This window comes from Lepidochelys olivacea (genome assembly GCF_965140295.1).
Source record: "Lepidochelys olivacea isolate rLepOli2 genome assembly, chromosome: 1".
Lineage (NCBI taxonomy): Eukaryota > Metazoa > Chordata > Testudines > Cheloniidae > Lepidochelys > Lepidochelys olivacea.
Genome location: NC_140411.1, coordinates 221,851,756 through 221,870,766, shown reverse-complemented (window position 1 = coordinate 221,870,766; position 19,011 = coordinate 221,851,756). Strand labels below are relative to the sequence as shown.

The window sequence follows — 19,011 nt, the reverse complement described above, 5'->3', positions numbered from 1 at the left end:
TGGCATGTAAATACCTTGCACCGTCAGCTACAACAGTGCCATGAAAACGCCAGTTCTCACTTTCAGGTGACATTGTCTCCTGCAAATGTAAATAAACTTGTTTGAGTGATTGGCTGAATAAGAAGTAGGACTGAGTGAACTTGCAGGCTCTAAAATTTTACATTGTTTTATATTTGAATGCAGTTATTTTGTACATAACTCTACATTTGTAAGTTCAACTTTCATGATAAAGAGATTATACTACAGTACTTGCATTAGGTGAATTGAAAAATACTATTTTTTTTGTTATTTTACCATGCAAATATTTATAATTAAAAATAAATATAAAGTGAGCACTGTACACTTTGCATTGTGTGTTGTAATTGAAATCAATATATTTGAAAATGTAGAAAACATCCAAAAATATTTAAATAAATGATATTCTATTCCATTTAAATAAATGGTATTCAATAAGAATTCCACTGTTGTTTAACAGTGCGATTAATTGCATGATTAATCACGATTAATTGTTTAATTGCTTGACATCCCTACTAAAAAGTTATTGCTTTAGCGTTACAACAATAATCAAAAGATAAATACATGCAAGGCAGAAAATGGTATGTTAATATGTTTTCCTTCATCACATTAATTTCTTACTTAGGGTGAAAGTCAGTGCTGTCTTGACAGCTCTGGGGTCCGACGACCTTTTTTGAGCCAGAGAGCAAGTTCAGCAGCACAGCAAGTTTCCTGTGGTTAGTGCCTGATTCTCCTCTCACTTACACTGGTGTAAACTGAAGTCAGTGGGGTTACACACTTGTGAAAGAGAGAGCAGGATGAAGTCCACTCTCTGCTCGTGTGCTCCGGATATGGAGGGATAGAATATGGAGAGAGACTACATGCTCCCTGATATGGAGGGATGACAAGCTAGTACATTCTCGAATCCCAGTGAGTTCCTGGCCTCTGCTGTTACTTGTAACAAATATGTCAACTGTGCTTTGGACACTTACCTGCTAGCACTGGACCTGAGACAAACAACCAGTTTCACACAGGCCACCAAATGTTGGTGACTATCATCTATCAGCTTGGCTTATATTTGTACCAATGTTCAATAAGCAAACATCAGTACTTCATTACTTGTCTTCTGAGCCCTCTAGTTCCTTTTCCCTTCCCAACTGATAATGATAAGGCAGCCAAGAATCTTCTTGTATGATCCTCCCTCACCCTCTCCAAATACATCTTCTAAGTGGAATCGAGGAAGAGGCAATGGAGTATATGTGAATTCTGGCAATGTCCTCAGACCATGTCCCTCTCCTTCATGTTAGTTTCTCCCACTTCCCCCTGGTGTAGGTCCAGTAGTAGAAGTTCAGGAAGAGAACAATGAGGCTGAGGATGTAGAGGAAGACTGCAATATTGAAGCCTTTGGGGAATGGGCACTCTGTGAAGAGGTTATAGGAGGAGTGAACGGCGATGGCCACAAATTGGCACTGCCAGTGAGGGAAAAAAACAGAAGCAGGATTAGAGATGCTACATAGCAAAATAGTCAAACTACAACTGACTATTGGTTCTTCCAGTCCAGCATCCTCCACTAGCCACATCACAACAGACCATTGGTCCACTCAGTCCAGAACAAGCCTTCTTTTAGACTGGAGCAGGTCAGATATCCCATCTCCCACCATAGTGGAGGAAACCATTTATTCACCAAGTCCAATATTCAGCTTCTATCATATTGAAGGATATCATGGGTCCATGAAGTACTGGATCCTGCCCACTGCCATGGGGGAGCAGGAAATTAGTTCATAAAGTTTAGTATCCTGCCCCATGCCATTCAAGAGCAGATCACTAGTCAGTCTTCTTTTGTGTCCCTTCTCTGCTACTGTCCAGTAACTGATGCTTTGGGATAGGTGTCTGAAGGTAAGGAGAATCCTTCCTTTCACCAGATGGTGTTCAGATTATACCTTTAAACATTTGGATTGAGAGCCCTTTACATTTTATCTTAGCCAGTGTAACTGCAGCTATTACTCTTATTCATGTAAGCATCAATCCATTTTTTATCTTACTAAGCCATTTGCCTTAATATCTCGCAGCATGGAGTTCTATACATTGAATGTATGTTGTGTAAACATGTATTTTTAAATCTTTCATTCATGCAGTGCCTTCTTGTCCCTGTATTACAGCACATGGTAAAAAAGAGCTCTGTAACAGGCTTCTTTACACCCTTTATTATTTTAACTTTACAATATCTCCTCTTACTCTTCTTTAGTAACTAAATAATCCTAGTCTTCCTAATCTCTCTTTGTATGTGGAATTAACTCCCCGCTCCCCCAGGCACATGGCTGTAATCATTGCCCTTCTCTGGACTATTTCTATTTATGTCGTAGCCTTAAGCAACCAGAGAAACACATGGTTGAAATGTCAGGATTTGCCACATCCTCAGAGATGAGGAAAGGAGAAAGCCAAGAGAAAACAATTTAGGAGATAAGGCCTACCATTTTTGTGTTTTGTTTTTTAAACCTGGGTACATACAACTTAAATCCACACTGAGGAATCAAAATAAAAGGAGGTCTGATTTCCACAGTTACTGGACAACCACAGCTCCCACAAACTCCAGTGATCACTCAACACTTCCACACACAAAAATCAAACTACTTGTTAAGGACTTTGGGGGTGGGGAGGTGGGGTATGGAAACAGCCACCATACATAAGAAGTCAAGTCTTTCTGACGAGGAATCAGTGGTTGGAATGATCTTCCCCCAGAATCCTTAGCTGAAATGTACTATGCTGTGATGCAGAAAACTCTTTTATAAATTGGGGTGGGGAGGGTAACGGACGTGTAAAAGTCTTCTGCCTGTTTTCTTCCCCTTGTGGGGATAAAACTTGTCTGGAAAAAGTCACTGTAAGTATTGAAATGTCTCTTGGCTTATTCCTGAGTACCACTCAACCCAGACTTCTCCCTGATCAATTGCAGTAGGACACCTAGGGAGATGGCCATTCCAGTAGGTTAGACCAGGGATGAGAGAGCCAGGGAGGGGACAGACAGAAAACTGGTGCCACCCTATCCCAGGGCTGGAGAGGGAGGAGGTGGATGTATGGAATTAATTACCAGCTGCAGGATGGTAAGGTAGCGTTTCCACCACAGGTAGCGCTGCATTTGTGGTCCCAGGCTGGCCAGCCCATAATACAGGTACATGAAGATGTGCACGAAGGAGTTCAACATCCCAATGAAGAAGGCTGTGGGATAGAGAATACAGGAAAGCAGGAAGAACAAGGCACACAGAGTCTATCAGACTCATCCTCCTGTACTGACAGACACAGTTCCCTAGGTAACATGTCCAAAATATTGTTCCCTTGTGACCCATACATGTGTGACACCCTTCATTTACTAAACATCACCAAGAATGCCCTAGAAACATGACCCATCATCCTATACCATCTCACACCCTCCAAGGAGCACCCTACACCACCCTGCTCCCTCTGTGTGGGCCCGAGCCATAACTGGTTTCTAGAAGGAACAGACAGGAGGTCCAAAGACAGAGGAGGGAATGCTGGATTGGATAGTGCAGATCACTCAGATACCAAGGCCTTTTACAAAACTGCTTCCCATGCAAAAGCACCATGAATTCCTATGCCAAGCTTGGCTCTATAGTTCTAGCATTGTGCATTAGGGTGGATTAGTCAGAGGGGGCAGTCAGGCTAGATAGGGAGTGGGGAATAGTCAGGATATGAGCTAGAGAGTGAATGGGACAGTCTGGATCTTGGCACAGCAATGAATGGGACAGGCCCTAGCTGAACAGAGAATGAGGGCAGTCCTGCTCTGGGAAGGAAAACAAGTAGGTGCAAACTTAGGCTTTGAACTTGGTGTTCTCATTTCTGTCTGGGCAGTGAATGGGGCAGTCTTGTCCTGGATGAGGCAGTGATTAGAACAGTCTAAAGGTGGACAGGACAGTCCAAAAAAGCATCCAACAGGTGTCAGTGGTGATACCCTCGTCTCTCACTACCAAAGTGGATAATGTACAGTGAGGTTTCTGTCCACTAACCAGTCAAGATGCAGGGTTCAGATTATCTCCAGAACAAGAGAGAGGGAGACAAAGTATGCCCAGTGAAGCAAAGCTTACCCTGTCCTCCAGGCACGTATTTGACACCAGCCCACCAGTTGAAGAGCATGGTGCCATGATGATACACATGCAGGAAAGTCACCTGCTCAGGCTTCTTGCGCAGGATGAAGAAGACCTGAAAGAAGTCAGAAGAGAGAAAATCTTGAGTTCTTCTGTATGTATAGACAGGGCCTAGGAGTACAAGGGGCTACGGGTGGCCGGCACTTGACCTGAAGCACCCCAACTCCATTCCGCTTGCATCTTGGTGACATATCATCCTTCCCTTTAGAAGCCAAGCTGAAGACTGGCAAATCCAACACACACACGGACCTTATGCTATTTGGAAGAGGAGAGGCCTTCCACAAAGCCTCAGCCATCTGTACCTTGGGATTCCACTGCAGACTCTCTCAGTGGTTACCCACACAGATGGGCCCAAGACACAACATCTGGATCCAGACCTGAACATCCATGTAGTTTGGAGGTGTCTGGATCTCGGGTTTTGTTTGAGGTCCATGATGCAGAAGCACAAGTTACATATAGTCTACTAGCACCGGACACAGATCTCCAGGGGAGGCATCACATTGAGCAGCCAGGCTCTGATGGTGTTCCCATTAGGAAAGAGGGTGATATCAATCAATCATATGCTGCTTTGTCACTACCAGGAAGAACTGCTTTCTGGGCAGTGGTGACTGGGATGATTTGTTTGGTGTTTGTCCTGCTCTGAGCAGAGGGTTGGACTAGATGACCTCCTGAGGTCTCTTCCAACCCTGATCTTCTATGATTCTATGACTGGGGGAACAGCCCATATCTGCTACTCAGAATGCAGAGGGGTAGGCCAGCCCATTAGCCATGCAACTTTCACTCCAGTTGATCCAGTTCATAGGCAGTCCCTACACTAATAAAGTCTGGGCATAGAGGGTGTCAAAGTATTCCCCAGCCAGGATCGGTTCTAGGGGTTCTAGGCAATCCAGCAAACACCCTGCCCTTGCTGACCAGTTCCCACATAGGGTCCAGTATGCCATTTGAGGTGCAAGGGAAGGTCTGGTATATTACTATGGAACAGTTGGCCTCCATGATGGAAATTCAAGGTGAAACTCACCCGGGGCACAAACCCTTATCCCAGGATCAACGGCCTGGAATAATCTCATCTTGTCAATGCACATGCAGCAGTGGAGAGTCTGGGGCACCTGCATAGTCCTAGGCTGTTTACTCTTCAGCTTAATATCATACGTTAGTCAGAGGGACAATGACTAGCCTCGGTCTCCTGCAAAACGGGCAGACGCTACAATAGATTTGACTAATTGGTGAAATTAACCCTGCACCCACATTTGGGGAGTGGACTCTCCCAGCGTGTGGGTGTGTAACCTCACCAGTCCCTCTCCCACCCACCCACCACTCAGGTTCAGATTTCTCCTTTTGGCCCTTCATGAACCCCTGACAGTCTGAGCTACCTAAACATCAGAAAGTGTGTGCTTGTGTAAAGGGGGCTGATCCTAGATTTAAAGGGAACGTCCACTCAGAGAATATGATGTCAGGTATGCAGTCATTGGGACAGAAAAGGCACAGCCAGTGCTTGGAAAGAAACTTACTGGGCTGATGCCAGTGGCAAGGCTAGAAGCTTGAAGGCAAGTGGTTTCCATATGACACTACCCTGAAGCTGTGTCCTCATCCCATGACAGTGTCAGGATTTATTCCCTGAAGCATGCAGACAGCGTGTGTGTGAGAGAGAGAAAGTGAGTGTGTACTGAAAGGCATCAGCCACATACAGAATAAATACAGCGCATTGGCCTTGGCACCATGTCTTTGTCCCATGAGGGGGCTCAGAGCCAACGGTTTATTACAGAGCCTCAGCCCCGTTATTTTGGCCAGGCCCACCTTACCGTATCAAGCAGCTCGATGACTTTGGAGAAGAAGAACCACCAACACACTCTCGCCATCTGCTGGAAAAGAGAAGGAAATGCCATCTGATACCGAGACAAAAATCCTTGTTCAACACATATCTGTCCGCCTGAGGGAACAGCGACACTTAAAACGCTATCGCAGCACAGCTGCAGCCTCGCAGCTGCGCTGTTGTAGTGCTTCAGTGTAAACACGCACTACAATGACGGCAGGGGTTCTCCCATTGCTATAGGTAATCCACCTCCCCGAGTGATGGATCAAGGCATTTGGAATAATTCTTCCAAGCACTGTCTACACTGGGGGTTAGGCCAGCATAGCTGTGTCTCTGGGGAGGGTGGATTTTTCACACCCCTGAGAGACATAGCTATGCTGATGTATGTTTTCAGTACATTGTCCCCTGAGGGTCTTATACGGCTGACGTTCTTCATTGTATCTGACTGTCTTCTACATAAAATCTATAGGTATAGTGAAGTTCCGAGTGGACTTTATGGATCTCCCTTTTCACAGGTAAAAATTTAGCCTGCATTATTTATTTTGGTTGGTTGGTTAGTTGATTTGCTTGTTTATTTTTGGTGGGGCAAGGGCAGAGTATCATTTCATTGATTGCCAAGTATTTTCAGCCTCCTGGCAAAGCAGTGGACTCATCAGCATGGGAGGCGGGCCCAAGCCACAAATCCAGATCCACACCTATACTCATTCAAAGCCTGGCTGTATTTGCAGACAAATAGGAACATGGCAAAATTACAGAATTATCAACAAAAATCATGGATTTTGTAATGAAAATTACTGAATCCATAAGCTTTTATGAACCTCAGGTAGACAATACAGGCTTATCCATGTGCCATGAGTTAGAGAGATTCCTTGAGCGGTGAAGCAAATCTTTTAGTGAAATGGATTTGAAAGTAGAGGAATAGGAGCAAAAGCCTTCTTAGGACATGCAAAGGTAGCCAGAGTGCAGTTTGGCACCATTCTTCCAGCAAAGCAACCCATCTATCTCTGAAGAATGAGAGGGACCAAAGACTAGTTCTGTATGAAACTGTACCCTCATTCCCAACTTGCTTTGGGTGTAATCCACTGGCTGACACAGGTAACTGTAGTTGGCCAAGACTGAAGTTACGAGGAACTGAAAGAAAAGAAAAGAAAAAAAAACTAATAGGAGAAACCCATTTTCTGTCCTGCATCTATCCCATCTTTCATATTCCCTTGGTCTCAAGGAGATTTACATTGTAATGCTAGGTAACCAGTCCCAATCCAGCACAGGCTGATAGTGATTCAAATTCATCACTACAGCTACAAATATTTGCAGATTTTTTTTCTATCTGTCAGAATCTGAAAGTGAATTTCTATATGATCATGTTTGTTACCCATTGCCCCAGATATTTGAGTTCTTGAGCTTTTCTAGAATGAAGAGTGAATTATAAGCTTGAGAATTCTCTGAAAGCAAATTTTGAATTGCGTATTGGACTGTAAACCTCATCGTTCCTTTTGTGTTGGTAAGTTGCATTTGTCATCTAATTAGGGAGCTGAAACCACACCACATGGCCCCTATAACTGACTGGTCAAGGATGAGAAGCGAATATTCACTTTTACCTGGTTGTGAGCAATCTTTAGGACTCAAACTGTTTGCTAAATACATTTGCAATTCTTTCTGAATAAGTGTGAGAATGTCATGATGCTTCTGAAAACGGTAAATAAAAAGCCAAGTTCATTAGTTAGATCATTCATTTCAAATGTACTCAGCTCTAGTCATCTGGTGGGTATTCAGTGATGCACATGAAAAGAGTTGGTAGATCTCAGTTCGGTTCCTAACGGAAAGTTGCCCATCCACAAACCCCAACAACAATACAAATAAACATCCCTTCTACTACCAGTGGCATTAATTTGCACCCTTGTTGGAGGTCTCAGCAAACATAATTGCAAGAGTTTGGAAAATAAAATTCCTCTCACACCCTCACAGATAGACCTGGTCAGGCTGAGGCACAATGTATGGGACAAATGTACATCATGTGTTCTGTAGCTGCTACATAACAGATATTATATTCCAGGTTTGTCATTAAGAAACCTTTCACCAGCATTAATTCTCCGAAACTCGAAGGGATGGTGTATTAAGCAAGGTTGAAACATGGGAGAAATTGTGTTTGCCATAAAGGGTATGTCTATACTACAACTAAAAACCCATGGCTGGCCCAGGAGTGCGGGGCTCAGGCTAAGGAGCTGTTTAACTGTGGTGTAGACATTCAGGATCAGGCTGCAGCCTGGGCTCTAGGACCCAGAGAGATGGGAGGGTCCCAGACCTCAGGCGGCAGCCCGAACCAGAACATGTACACTGCAATTAAACAGCCCCTTATCCCAAGTCAGTGGGCACAGGCTAGCCATGAGTTTTTAGCTGCAGTATAGACATGCCCCATGTTGCAACCTTCCCTAACGCGGGTGTCTAATTGCAGTGTAGAAATACCCACAGAGCAGTGGTTCTCAAAGATATTTGATCGCGCCCCCTTCTTTGTGTCTGTAGTAGTTTATGCCCCATCCCCACCCCCCTCCGGGCGCCTGTCCAGCAGCTGCCACTCGTCGGCCACCCAGCTCTGAAGACAGCGCCGCCACCAGCAGCAGCACAGAGGTAAAGGTGGCAATACCAGACCAGACCACCCTTACCTCTGCGCTGCTGCTGGCAGCAGTGCTGCCTTCAGAACCGGGCACCCAGCCAGCAGCTGCTGCTCTCCAGCCACTCAGCTCTGAATGTGTGCAGTAAGTTTTTTCCCCTAACGTTCCCCCCCCCCCCCCCCGGCCCTCCAGAATACATTCCGTGCCCCCTCAGTTTGAGAGCCTCTGCCATAGAGGATTCACCACAATACATATTTTACAGAGTAGAATGTGCCCTCTAGTGGCAGAATGAAAACATATCCTCGTCACCTGTTCATCAGAAAGAAAAGGAGTTCTTGTGGCACCTTAGAGACTAACCAATTTATTTGAGCATAAGCTTTCGTGAGCTACAGCTCACTTCATTGGATGCAAGCTCACGAAAGCTTATGCTCAAATAAATTGGTTAGTCTCTAAGGTGCCACAAGTACTCCTTTTCTTTTTGAGAATACAGACTAACACGGCTGTTACTCTGAAACCTGTTCATCAGAGAAGGAGTTTAAAGGGCTCCTGCTTCAAATCCCCCCCCCCCAAAATGTTTATCCAAATGGAGCTGATCCATTATCCTTACCTCATAGAACATATAGATTGACAGAGCCACCAAGGTCAGATTATAGGCAGTCAGCAGACCCTTTAGCCTCAGTGGCTCCCACTTCCGCATGAGGCGTGGTCCCAATGCCACAAATACGAGGTAGAGGGTGAAGAGCAGTGTGACTGGAAGAGGAGAGTAAACCAGGAGCCAGGGGTCTGTCCTTGGGTCTGCAAGGCAAAACACATTGCACAAATGCAAAGAACAGTGTGGCTTGTGGACCTTGAGAGGAAAATAGACTTTATATCTAAATAAACTGCTCCTGTCTTGGTTTTAGTTTATCCCCTCCATCCCTGGGGTCTGCCATATTTTTTCTGTCTCCCAGATAACCCGCACACTATTTTTGTTCCTCTTACACTCCATCTCATAGCACAGTGTTTTGGCAGAAGAAGGTTGAACACTTCTCTGTTAGTGCTGCCATGAGGAGGTAGCTCAGCAGGATTACAGCCCTGCCATCCCCCAAAAGTACTGCCTTAAACCTAACATGTAGCACTCTATGATACACCAGCCATAGAACCCACACCCAGGTCCACAAAGACATCTCAGTCCTCATTCACTGATTCTCCTATTCTTCCAGACCTGACCGTCCACATAGCTTTGCCAATGTGCCTCAGCATCCCCTTATCTTTCCCATCCTTGAGTTCCACATGCAGCCTCTACCAATGGCCCCCAATCCTGCCCTGCTGCCCCCTGATTTTCCAGCCTTGGACTCCCCATACAGCACTGCCAATGCCCCTCAGTCCTGCCCTGCAGCACCTCTGCTATTCTAATCCTGGGCTCCCCACACATATAGCTCTGCCAATAAATGTCAGCCCTCACCCATTATCCCGGTGCTGAAGATCCACACAACACAGCCAGTTTGTTTCATCACCTCCTTTCTTTTCCATTCACCCATTCCTTACACAGCGCTGGCAATGCTCCATAGTACTGACCTTCTCAGCTCCCTGTCCTTCAGATCTCCTGTCTACACAGATATCTGCTTGTTATATCCCTGTTACTCCTGCCATGGACTCTGGTGCCAGAACTCTTCTAATATTCTACTTCTGGGTTCCACAGTCTGCCAGTGCTCCTAAATCTCCACTCAGAAGCCCTTCTGCTATTCCAGTCCTGGGACCCACACAGCTCTGGCAACATGCCTCTCAACTTGCCTGTAGAATTCCCTCTTTTTTAGTCTCGAGCCCCCACTCTGCCACTCAATGCTCCTGAAGCCAGATTTCAACCTTCTCTTATTATCCAAATCCTGGGCCAGCACACAGAGCTGCCAATACACCTTAATTCTGATCTGTAGCATATTCCACTCCTGACATGCCATGCTACTCTGCAGCACCTCCTGTTATTCCAGTCCTGGATCTCTCCTAAGTACACCCTGATGACTCTGCAAACATTGTTCACTGGTTTGTCTCAACATTTCACTTGCTACCCGAGGTAGGATTGTACCTGGGTCTTCAGCAGTCAAAACCTGAACTCTAACCACCTGGTCTATCAAGCCTGGCCATGACATACCTATGTACGTTTTAAGACGTCACTTTCAGAGTTTACAAGCAGCAAGGTGCACTTCTTGCTGGACAGACTTTCAGAGCCCCGCGCTGAACCCATAAAGGGCTGCCTTCTTTAACCTTAATCCGGTGTCAAGAAAAAAGTTACATTAACTGTAATTTGAACCCCAAATGCATTCAGAAACCAAAAACAATTCTTTAAAGTTTTAGGTGAAAAGACTATCTAAACAGCAAATTGAAAGAAAGGAGTTGCAGTCACTGTGAACCAATATGCACTAGTCACTCATCCCTGGAATACCTTCTACTTAGGGTGACTGTATGCAGTAACCATTGTTGATACAATGCATTTTCAGTTAGCATATGCAATGCCTAGAACAGCATAGCTGGATAGCCACTAGTTCATGAGGTGTCACAACATACATCCTTGTGGGGTATAATATTACCCCACATATGCATCATCAGTTCAAACATGCAAGTTACATTTATGCAAAAAAACCTAGCCTGTTAAGTGTGGAGACAGTTACCAGTATTACAATACTAGACAGATATTGTCACTGGAAGCAAACATGTATACATAGAACTACTAAAAATACAGTATAACAGTGCAGCATGTTTGGGGTACACTTGTACCCCACATGCTTTTTGATGCAGAAAAGGTGTTTTTATGCTAAATTAAAATTTTCATTGAATTGTGTACATGTGCTTAGGTGACAAAGTCTAAAACAGTATAATTGGAGGACCACTACTTCATGAATTATCAGAACATGTATGCTCGTGGTGCACAACATTACCCTACAAATGTGGATGAGGGTTAAAGGGTTTTCCTTTGCGAGAATGAAGATGCTTAAATCCCTACCCTCACCCCACAAGCTGGTGTTTCCCTGTGCTATAGCTCAGGGCTCTAAAGAAGCTCAAGATCTTGGTAGGGAAAAGAGAGATTTTTCCATGTGTCCAGGGAAAGAAAGTGAGCTCAAGTGGGGGACAATTCTTATTAATGGTTTGTACTTTCCATAGTGCCACCTAATGATATCCTTGGGCAATTCCCATGCAAGGCAGCTTCTCCACCTACCTCCATTTTCAAGGGCCCATTTGTAGAACTCTTGAATTTTCTGCCAAGTTGAAGCCATCCCGGATCCCTGAACAGAAAGCAAAATAAGATTTAACTTGTCTGTGATCACCTAACCCCATTTATGCCACCCCAGGCTCCAAGTCCTGCAGTGTGCAGAGCCTTCTGGTTACTCATAGACACAGGTTTAGGACTCAAGCTGGTCAAAAAAAATTGAGGGAAAAGAGAATTAGCAATTTAAAAAAATTACAATTTAAAATTGTGTTGAAATTTCAACAAATTTTCATAGAATTATGGAAGTGTTAGGCTGGAAAGGACCTAGACAGGCCATCTACTGTAGCCTCCTGCACCTGAGGCAGGACCAGATATACCTGGACCATCCCTGATAGGAGTTTGTCTAACATATTCTTTAAAACTTCCTGAGATGGCTGATAGAACAAGGAGATCCAGGACTTCTGCTCTGCTCCAGGCAGGAGTGTGTCTAGGTATAGTTCTCTGTCTGTGCTGAGCAGGCATAGTTGGATGCTTGAAATATGGGCTAGTGGGTATGCTTGCCAAGGTGTTCAACTGGGGAAAAGGTATTTAAAAAAAACAGCATTTTTCTTTTAAAGGGGAAGGAGGGGATTCTGGCATCTGTGACCCCTGGACAGTGGAGTTCAGAATAGAGAATGCAGTGGCGACTATTGTGGGGACAGGGGCATTGTGGAACAGCTGCTGGAGGACTGTTAGAATTGACACAGGTAATTCAGTGTCTACACTAGCACTACATTGGATGGAAGAAGGTAGACTTTGGCTTTGCGTTATTGGGGGTGTTGTTATTGCATTGATATAACTGGGTGCCTCCATCACAACTTCCCTTGGAAGCAAGTAGGCACAGGATCTTCTGCCAGCTCTCTAGCCAACCAGTGGTGTGGCGAGGGTGGAGAGACTAGCTTCTCCTTTCTGCTTATCCCCAGCTGACCAGGGCTCCAGGGTCAGAGCCAGCCTTCCCAGCACTGCTATTTATCTGTGGAGGTGGGTTCCACAGTGACAACAGCTGCAGGTCTATCTGCATACAGGTGCTTTAGACTGGTATAAGTGTATCTACACTAGGGGTTGTACAGGTGCAACTATTTCGGGGGGGGGGGGGGGAGTGAGGAAAGACACCTCTAACTGACATAGTGTACTAGTACAAAAACGAGGACTAGACCAGGCTTGAGACTATGGGCCAAATACTGTTCTCATTTACATCATTGCAAATCTGGAGGAAAACCTTTACAGTTAAAGGTCTCATTACAGATTTACATTGGTGAAACAGAGCCAAATTTGGCTCTCCCTACTTAGGTGTTTATAGCGCTCCTAACACCTGAGAACCTAGATGCAATCTGACAGGCACCCAATCATACTCTAAAACGTACATAGCAATCACCCTCGAAGACACACCCAAGACTCTTTCTCTCTCCCACACATGTAGCAATCACACGCACCTCCACTTTCATTTTGTCATTCTCACACACACACCCCGGCATTGATACCCTCTGACACGATCACTTATATACACACTGCGACACAAAAGGTACACGCTCACATCACCTGGACAGAAATCTCCAGCAGAGATCTGTCAAGGGATTAACAGCTGACTCTGAGTCAAACCAAGGAGGATTTCTTTGTGGTTATTTATATATATATAGATAGATACACACACACACACTTTACATACAGCCCAGCCTGCTCCACTCCAGCTCCTTTTCTTCCACAACAGTGAGCTGAACCCCCAAGTGAAAGAGAACCCCATTACATAGAGCAGACTTACCATTCCAGGGGAGATACTGTAACTTCTCTCTTTTTCCAGGAATACCGTCAGGGTGCAGAAACCTTTGTAGTCCCGCCTGACACACCCCAGAGACAGCAGAACAAAGAGCTGCCAGAGTCTGTGCCATTGAGCAGGCACCTTGTCATATTTCCCTCTCCTCACCTGAAGAAGGTGTCTCATCCGCTGGGTTCCCACACAGATGCTCTGAATTCTGGCTCCTTGACAAGATTCAGGGTGTGATGTTCACCACCAGTGACTGTGAGCTGCAAGCACCACCATTGCTGAAGGCCGTCTCTGACTTTGCCGGATCTGGAGTTACATCACATTCCCCTCCCCCACCCCGTTTCCCTGCTCCTCACGTGCTTTGTCAGATTAAGGGACTGGAAGGGCTGAGAAAACAAAGGTTGAACTGGGCTGAGCTTCCATAGGAATGAACCTCTGACCTTCAGCCTCGTGCCTGGGAATGATGCCAAGTCTTCATGTTCAGAACCATGAAAGCCTTCTGTATTCTGCCTCAGGGGCATGCTGTGGCAGCTTTTCAAACCCTGAGAGATGGGGAAGGGTGGGGCGACTTGATTGGGCAAAACTGGAAAAAGTACTGTTGGCAGCACTCTTACAGAACGCTCCCTCCCACCCCCACCCCGCTGGAAGATTTGTTAAATGGAATTTTCCATCTCCAAAAGTAACATGTCCAAACCAGATGATGGCAGCAGAGAAAGTGCTGAGAGCACTCAGCAAATAAACCCTCACTGGGATGTGGGATGGGGACACAGAGCATCTCCTTCATTATTTCCAGCCTCCATCCTTGGGGGGAAGCATCATGGACCATCTTTAAATGAGACAGGGAGAACTCCCTGCACAATCACCAACTTTCATTCTTCAGGTGTTTTAAGGTGGGTTCAATGCTACCACCAATGAGCACTGGCTGGAAATTCCCCCTCTGTGATCTCCAGCTTCCATTCCTGAGAGCAGGATTAACTCTTTGGAATCTATGATTTTCCCAGTGAATGTGTAATATCATGAGATTCATAGCTTCCAAGGCCAGAAGGGGACATTGTGAATAATTCCTAGAGCAGATCTTTTAGAAAAACTTCCCATCTTGATTTAAAAACTGGCAGTCATGGAGAATTCACCCGATACTTGATCAGTTTTTCCAATGGTTAATTAATCTCACAGTGAAAAAAATTACACCTTATTTCCAGTCTGAATTTATTTAGCTTCAGCTGCCAGCCATTGGGTCATGTTATACCTTTCTCTGATAGAGCAGAGAGCCTATTTTAAAATATTTGTTCCCCATATTGGTACTTTAGATTCTAATCAAGTCACCCTTTAACCATCTCTTTGTTAAGCTAAATAGATAGACTTAAAAAACTCAATCCCTATAAAGCATGTTTTCTAATCCTTTAATCATTCTCGTGGCTCTTCTCTGAACCTTTGCCAAAACATGGTATTCCAGCAGTGGTCACAAGACTGCCAAATACTGACATAAAATAACCTCTGTCCTCATACTCAAGATTTCATTGTGTATGCATTGCAGGATCACATTAGCCCTTTTGGTCACAGCGTTGCACTGGGAGTTCATGTTGAGCTCCAAATCTTTTTCAGTCACTGCTCTCTAGGACAGAGTCTCCCACTGTGCGTTGTGCAGGAGGTCAGATTAGATGATCATAATGGTCCCTTCTGACCTTAAAGTCTATGATTCTATGATTATGTAAGCATGGTTTACATTCTTTGTTCCTAGAAGTATACATTTACATTTAGCCATATTTAAATGCATATTGTTTGCTTGCGCCCAGTTTACCAAGTGATCCAGATTGCTCTGTCCTCTTCATTATTTAACACTCTCCCAATTTTTGTCATCTGCCAACTTTATCAGAGATGATTTTATGTTTTCTTCGAGGTCATTCATAAAAAGGTTAAATAGCATAGGGCCAAGAACTGATCCCTGCGGGATCCCACTAAAGCATACCTATTCAATGATGATTCCTCATTTACAATTCAATTTTGAGACCTATCAGTTAGCCAGTTTTTAATCCATTGAATGTATGCCATGTTAATTTGATATCTTTCTAGATTTTTTTAAATCAAAATGTAATGTGCTAGCAAGACAAATGTCTCATAGAAGTCTACATATATTACATCTACACTATTACCTGTATCAACCAAATTTGTAATCTCAGAGGTTAACATTCCTTCACCCCCATATCACTTCCACATGCTTATTACTAGACATACCACAAACCACTCGGAAGAGCAATAACATGTAGTCTAATCTCCTACTTCAATTTTAAAAGAAATGAAAATTAGGATATAGTATGAGCTCCTGTAAGAGTCTTGTAGTGTTTGACTGAAATACCCTGCCTTGCTAGCAGATGCTGACACTGTTGGGAAAGGATTAAGTTGGTTCTGCTGACTCATAGAGGATACAAGGCAAATTGGAGTGATTCTTTGGGGAGGAAGATGTAGAGCATATGGGCTGAGCAGTCATTAGAGAGAAACCATAGGACCAGCCAAGCCTGGGGAAAGGTTTGAGTGGACCTTTGTTATCTTAATGTTGTTTTGTTTGTCAGTCCCTACTCCAGGAAGGGGGTGACATTGGACTCTGCCTACTGTGTTTGCAGGGCATTTGGGGACAAGAACCTGCTCACAGTTCTTAATTAGCTAATTAATTCACCAATTGCATTTCTGAAGCTTGGGTGCCCAAGCTCGTGGTGGGGGATCTGCAAAAGCTCTCCTCACATTCCTTGGCTAGTTTCATGTCACTTTAAGCAACAACAATGCCTCCTTATTTCTAGCTCATTTTCAAGAGCAGCAGCTGAAGACCAGTTTAGCGACCAAGCCAATTTGCTTTCGTTTTAAGTTCTGAAATTGCTAAGGGGCACCGGGTAGTTGTGAAAATGAAGTACTTATAGCAGCAGTGGGAGAAAGTGAATCTCTGTAAACTGGGACAGATCCCCAGCTGGCATAAAATGGCATAGTTCCACCGAAGTCAACCAAATGATACCGATATACACCAGCAGAGAGTCTGGCCAAACCCTCTGTCAGAGCATGGTAGTCCTAACCTGCAGCTGTAATTGCTTCTGATCAGATATGTTAATCTTCCCAAATTTACACGGACCAGTGTTCGCTGAAAACTTGAATGAGATCATTACATTCATTGCACCCGAAACAGAATCTAAATCCAGTTCTCCAGTGGGGTTAAACCACTGAATTAGTCCATGGTGCTACTGCTTACCCAGGCCAACAAACAGCTGAGGTAGAACAGAGTCTAATCTGACTCCCACTTAAGTCAATGAGAGTCTTTCCAATGACTTCAGTGAGAGTTTGATTAGACCCTTCGTGCTATTGGTAGATAAAGAATGGATATGACTTGTGCAAATAAGTGAATATTATTTGGAAAGTTTTTAACTGTTGTAATGGGTGTTTTCATAAACGGTTGCTAAGCCCAATTGTCAGGAAGGGAATATTCTGGAAAGTGTGTAGTAGAGTTATGTGATCTCAGTTTAGCACACTCTTTCATAATCACACTGTTAATGACAGAAATAAATAACAGCTGCTTTGATGAGTCTTCATTCAACAACTGGTAACTAAATAATAGATGTTTTTACAGCAATATAATTTCCTACAGAACCAGTGCTGAAACACTCATTTTGTTACGTTAATACGCAATTATCACCTCCTGAACCTTTTTAACGGTATACAAATGGAGCAAGATTTTTCAGGTGGATTTTTGGAGGCAAACAACTATCAATAATATTTGAGTAACTATGGAAAGCACTGCGATTTCAGCTGGCCCTGTTTGAGGAATCCCTGTTCCATGGGAACAAAAATAAAAAGTCACAGGTGAAAAACAATTTTGCCCTATTCTTGTCAGTGCCAGTGAAGTCTAGCAGTTGAATTGGGAATTGGGAATCTGGACACCTGGATTCGATTTCTTGTTTTTATTACTGACTCATTGTGTGCCTTTACTCAGTCAGCTAACCCAGGGATTCTCACAACAATAGTTTTGGTGGCCACACTCTGAGGCCACCAACTCTTGCTGGTGACAGCTGTGACAATTTTAACTAAAAATCCTAATTAAGTTTAGGAAAGACAAAAAATATGCCCATATACATGTCCAAATCATTGCAATTTTTTTATGTTGGGATTTTTTGCAGACTCAATAAAAAAATAAGGTACACTTTTCTTTATTTTTTACTGGACCTAAATGGAATAGAAACACAAATAAGGTACTTTGCATGTTCTTGTCTTTTTTGTTGTTGTTTATTTTGCTTTTTTGGTGCTTTATTTAAGACTTGCTAGCTAGTAAGTGTTGCTGTGAAAAGTGATATTAACAAACATACAGATATCACTTTTCACAGCAGCAGACTTATTTAGCCCTGGCAAGCCCAGGGACAAATTAAGCCCCAGATGAGGGGCCAGGGAAGGCAGTGGAGTCCAGGGGGGAATGGATGGGGGTTGTGTCCAGGTCCGGAGCCTGTTGCCCGGCACCCCAGGGAAGGTGGGGAGCTCACTAGCAGCCTGCACCTTCAGCATTTGTGTCTCCAGAGGGGGGCAGGGCCCAACCCCTCCTAGTGGCCAAGGGGGAGGGGCCACTGCTTTTCTCCTCTCCCCCATCACTGCCCAAGAGGCTCCGGCCACAAGAAAAGCTGGATTTGAGGAGCACTGAGCTAACCTCTCTGTTCCAGATCTTCAAAAATATTCAGGTGCTTGAAATCAATGGGAGATAGGTACTGAAATACCTTTGAGGATCTGTGCCTCAGTTTCCCCATCAGTAAAATAGAGATAATACTATCTACATACCTCACCAGGGTATTGTGATGGTTACTGAGTAATGCTTTTTTAAAGGAGCTGTATGGTCAGTCATATTCAGTCAATTTTGAATGGGAGACATGAGTTCTATTCCTATCTCTGCCACTAACTTTTGTGACATTGGGCGAATCACGCTCTGTGCCTCAGTTCTCCCCTCCCCCCCCCCCCCCCCCCCGCAACCACTTGGTCTGCCTTGCCTGTTCAACTTATCAGCACTTTGGAGCAGGAACTGTGCCTCTCATTATGTGTTTACACAATGGGGGCCTCAGTTTTAGTCAGGACCTTTACAGACTACTGTCATAGAAATAATAAAATAATAATAATGAAGATGATGATGCCACTCCAGTAGGACCTAGCTCAAAATCACCAACTCATTTGACAAAGGCTGCTGAACAGCTGACAGTTCAGCATGATTTTTGATCACTTTTGCTCCCGGGCTGGATTTTAACTGGTAACTTTAGAAGAGAAAGGCCCTGCTACCTAGTTCTAACTCCCTGGACCTTTCAGCACCCATGTCCCAAGAGTTGCAAATCTAACTCAATCAGCCGGGGTGATCGTCCTGTGACATTTTAAATTCCTCACATATTCAAAGCTCAGCTCCCTAAAGATAGCTGCAGCGTTTTACGGTGGCTTTGCCAGAGATGTGGGAA

General features: G+C 44.3%; 1 protein-coding gene across 4 annotated transcripts; it reads right to left on the bottom strand.

Annotated features, from left to right (window-relative positions):
• Positions 1 to 503: 503 nt before the first annotated feature.
• LOC311525264 (very long chain fatty acid elongase 4-like) lies at positions 504 to 13,877 on the bottom strand. 4 transcript variants are annotated; one of them, XM_084637233.1, is made up of 8 exons: positions 13,550 to 13,877; positions 11,761 to 11,827; positions 9,178 to 9,365; positions 7,012 to 7,092; positions 5,951 to 6,010; positions 4,092 to 4,206; positions 3,080 to 3,207; positions 504 to 1,463 (listed from the first exon to the last, which is right to left on the bottom strand). In XM_084637233.1, the coding sequence occupies exons 1-8, from the start codon at positions 13,727 to 13,729 to the stop codon at positions 1,293 to 1,295; spliced, it is 990 nt and encodes a 329-aa protein (XP_084493359.1). In that variant the 5' UTR covers positions 13,730 to 13,877; the 3' UTR covers positions 504 to 1,292. The 4 variants fall into 4 exon arrangements, with proteins under 4 accessions (XP_084493359.1, XP_084493360.1, XP_084493362.1 ...); XM_084637234.1 differs by having other exon boundaries at positions 5,951 to 6,007; XM_084637236.1 differs by having other exon boundaries at positions 13,712 to 13,877.
• Positions 13,878 to 19,011: the final 5,134 nt, after the last annotated feature.

Excerpts from the sequence above, each read along its gene's own strand:
- LOC311525264 (XM_084637233.1), bottom strand. The coding sequence starts at position 13,729 with ATGAGACACCTTCTTCAGGTGAGGAGAGGGAAATATGACAAGGTGCCT. Across the intron at positions 6,011-7,011 it reads AAAGCAAGTTGGGAATGAGG|CAGATGGCGAGAGTGTGTTG; the intron begins GTACAGTTTCAT and ends TCTCTTTTCCAG. Across the intron at positions 4,207-5,950 it reads TCATCGAGCTGCTTGATACG|GTCTTCTTCATCCTGCGCAA; the intron begins GTAAGGTGGGCC and ends GACTTCTTTCAG.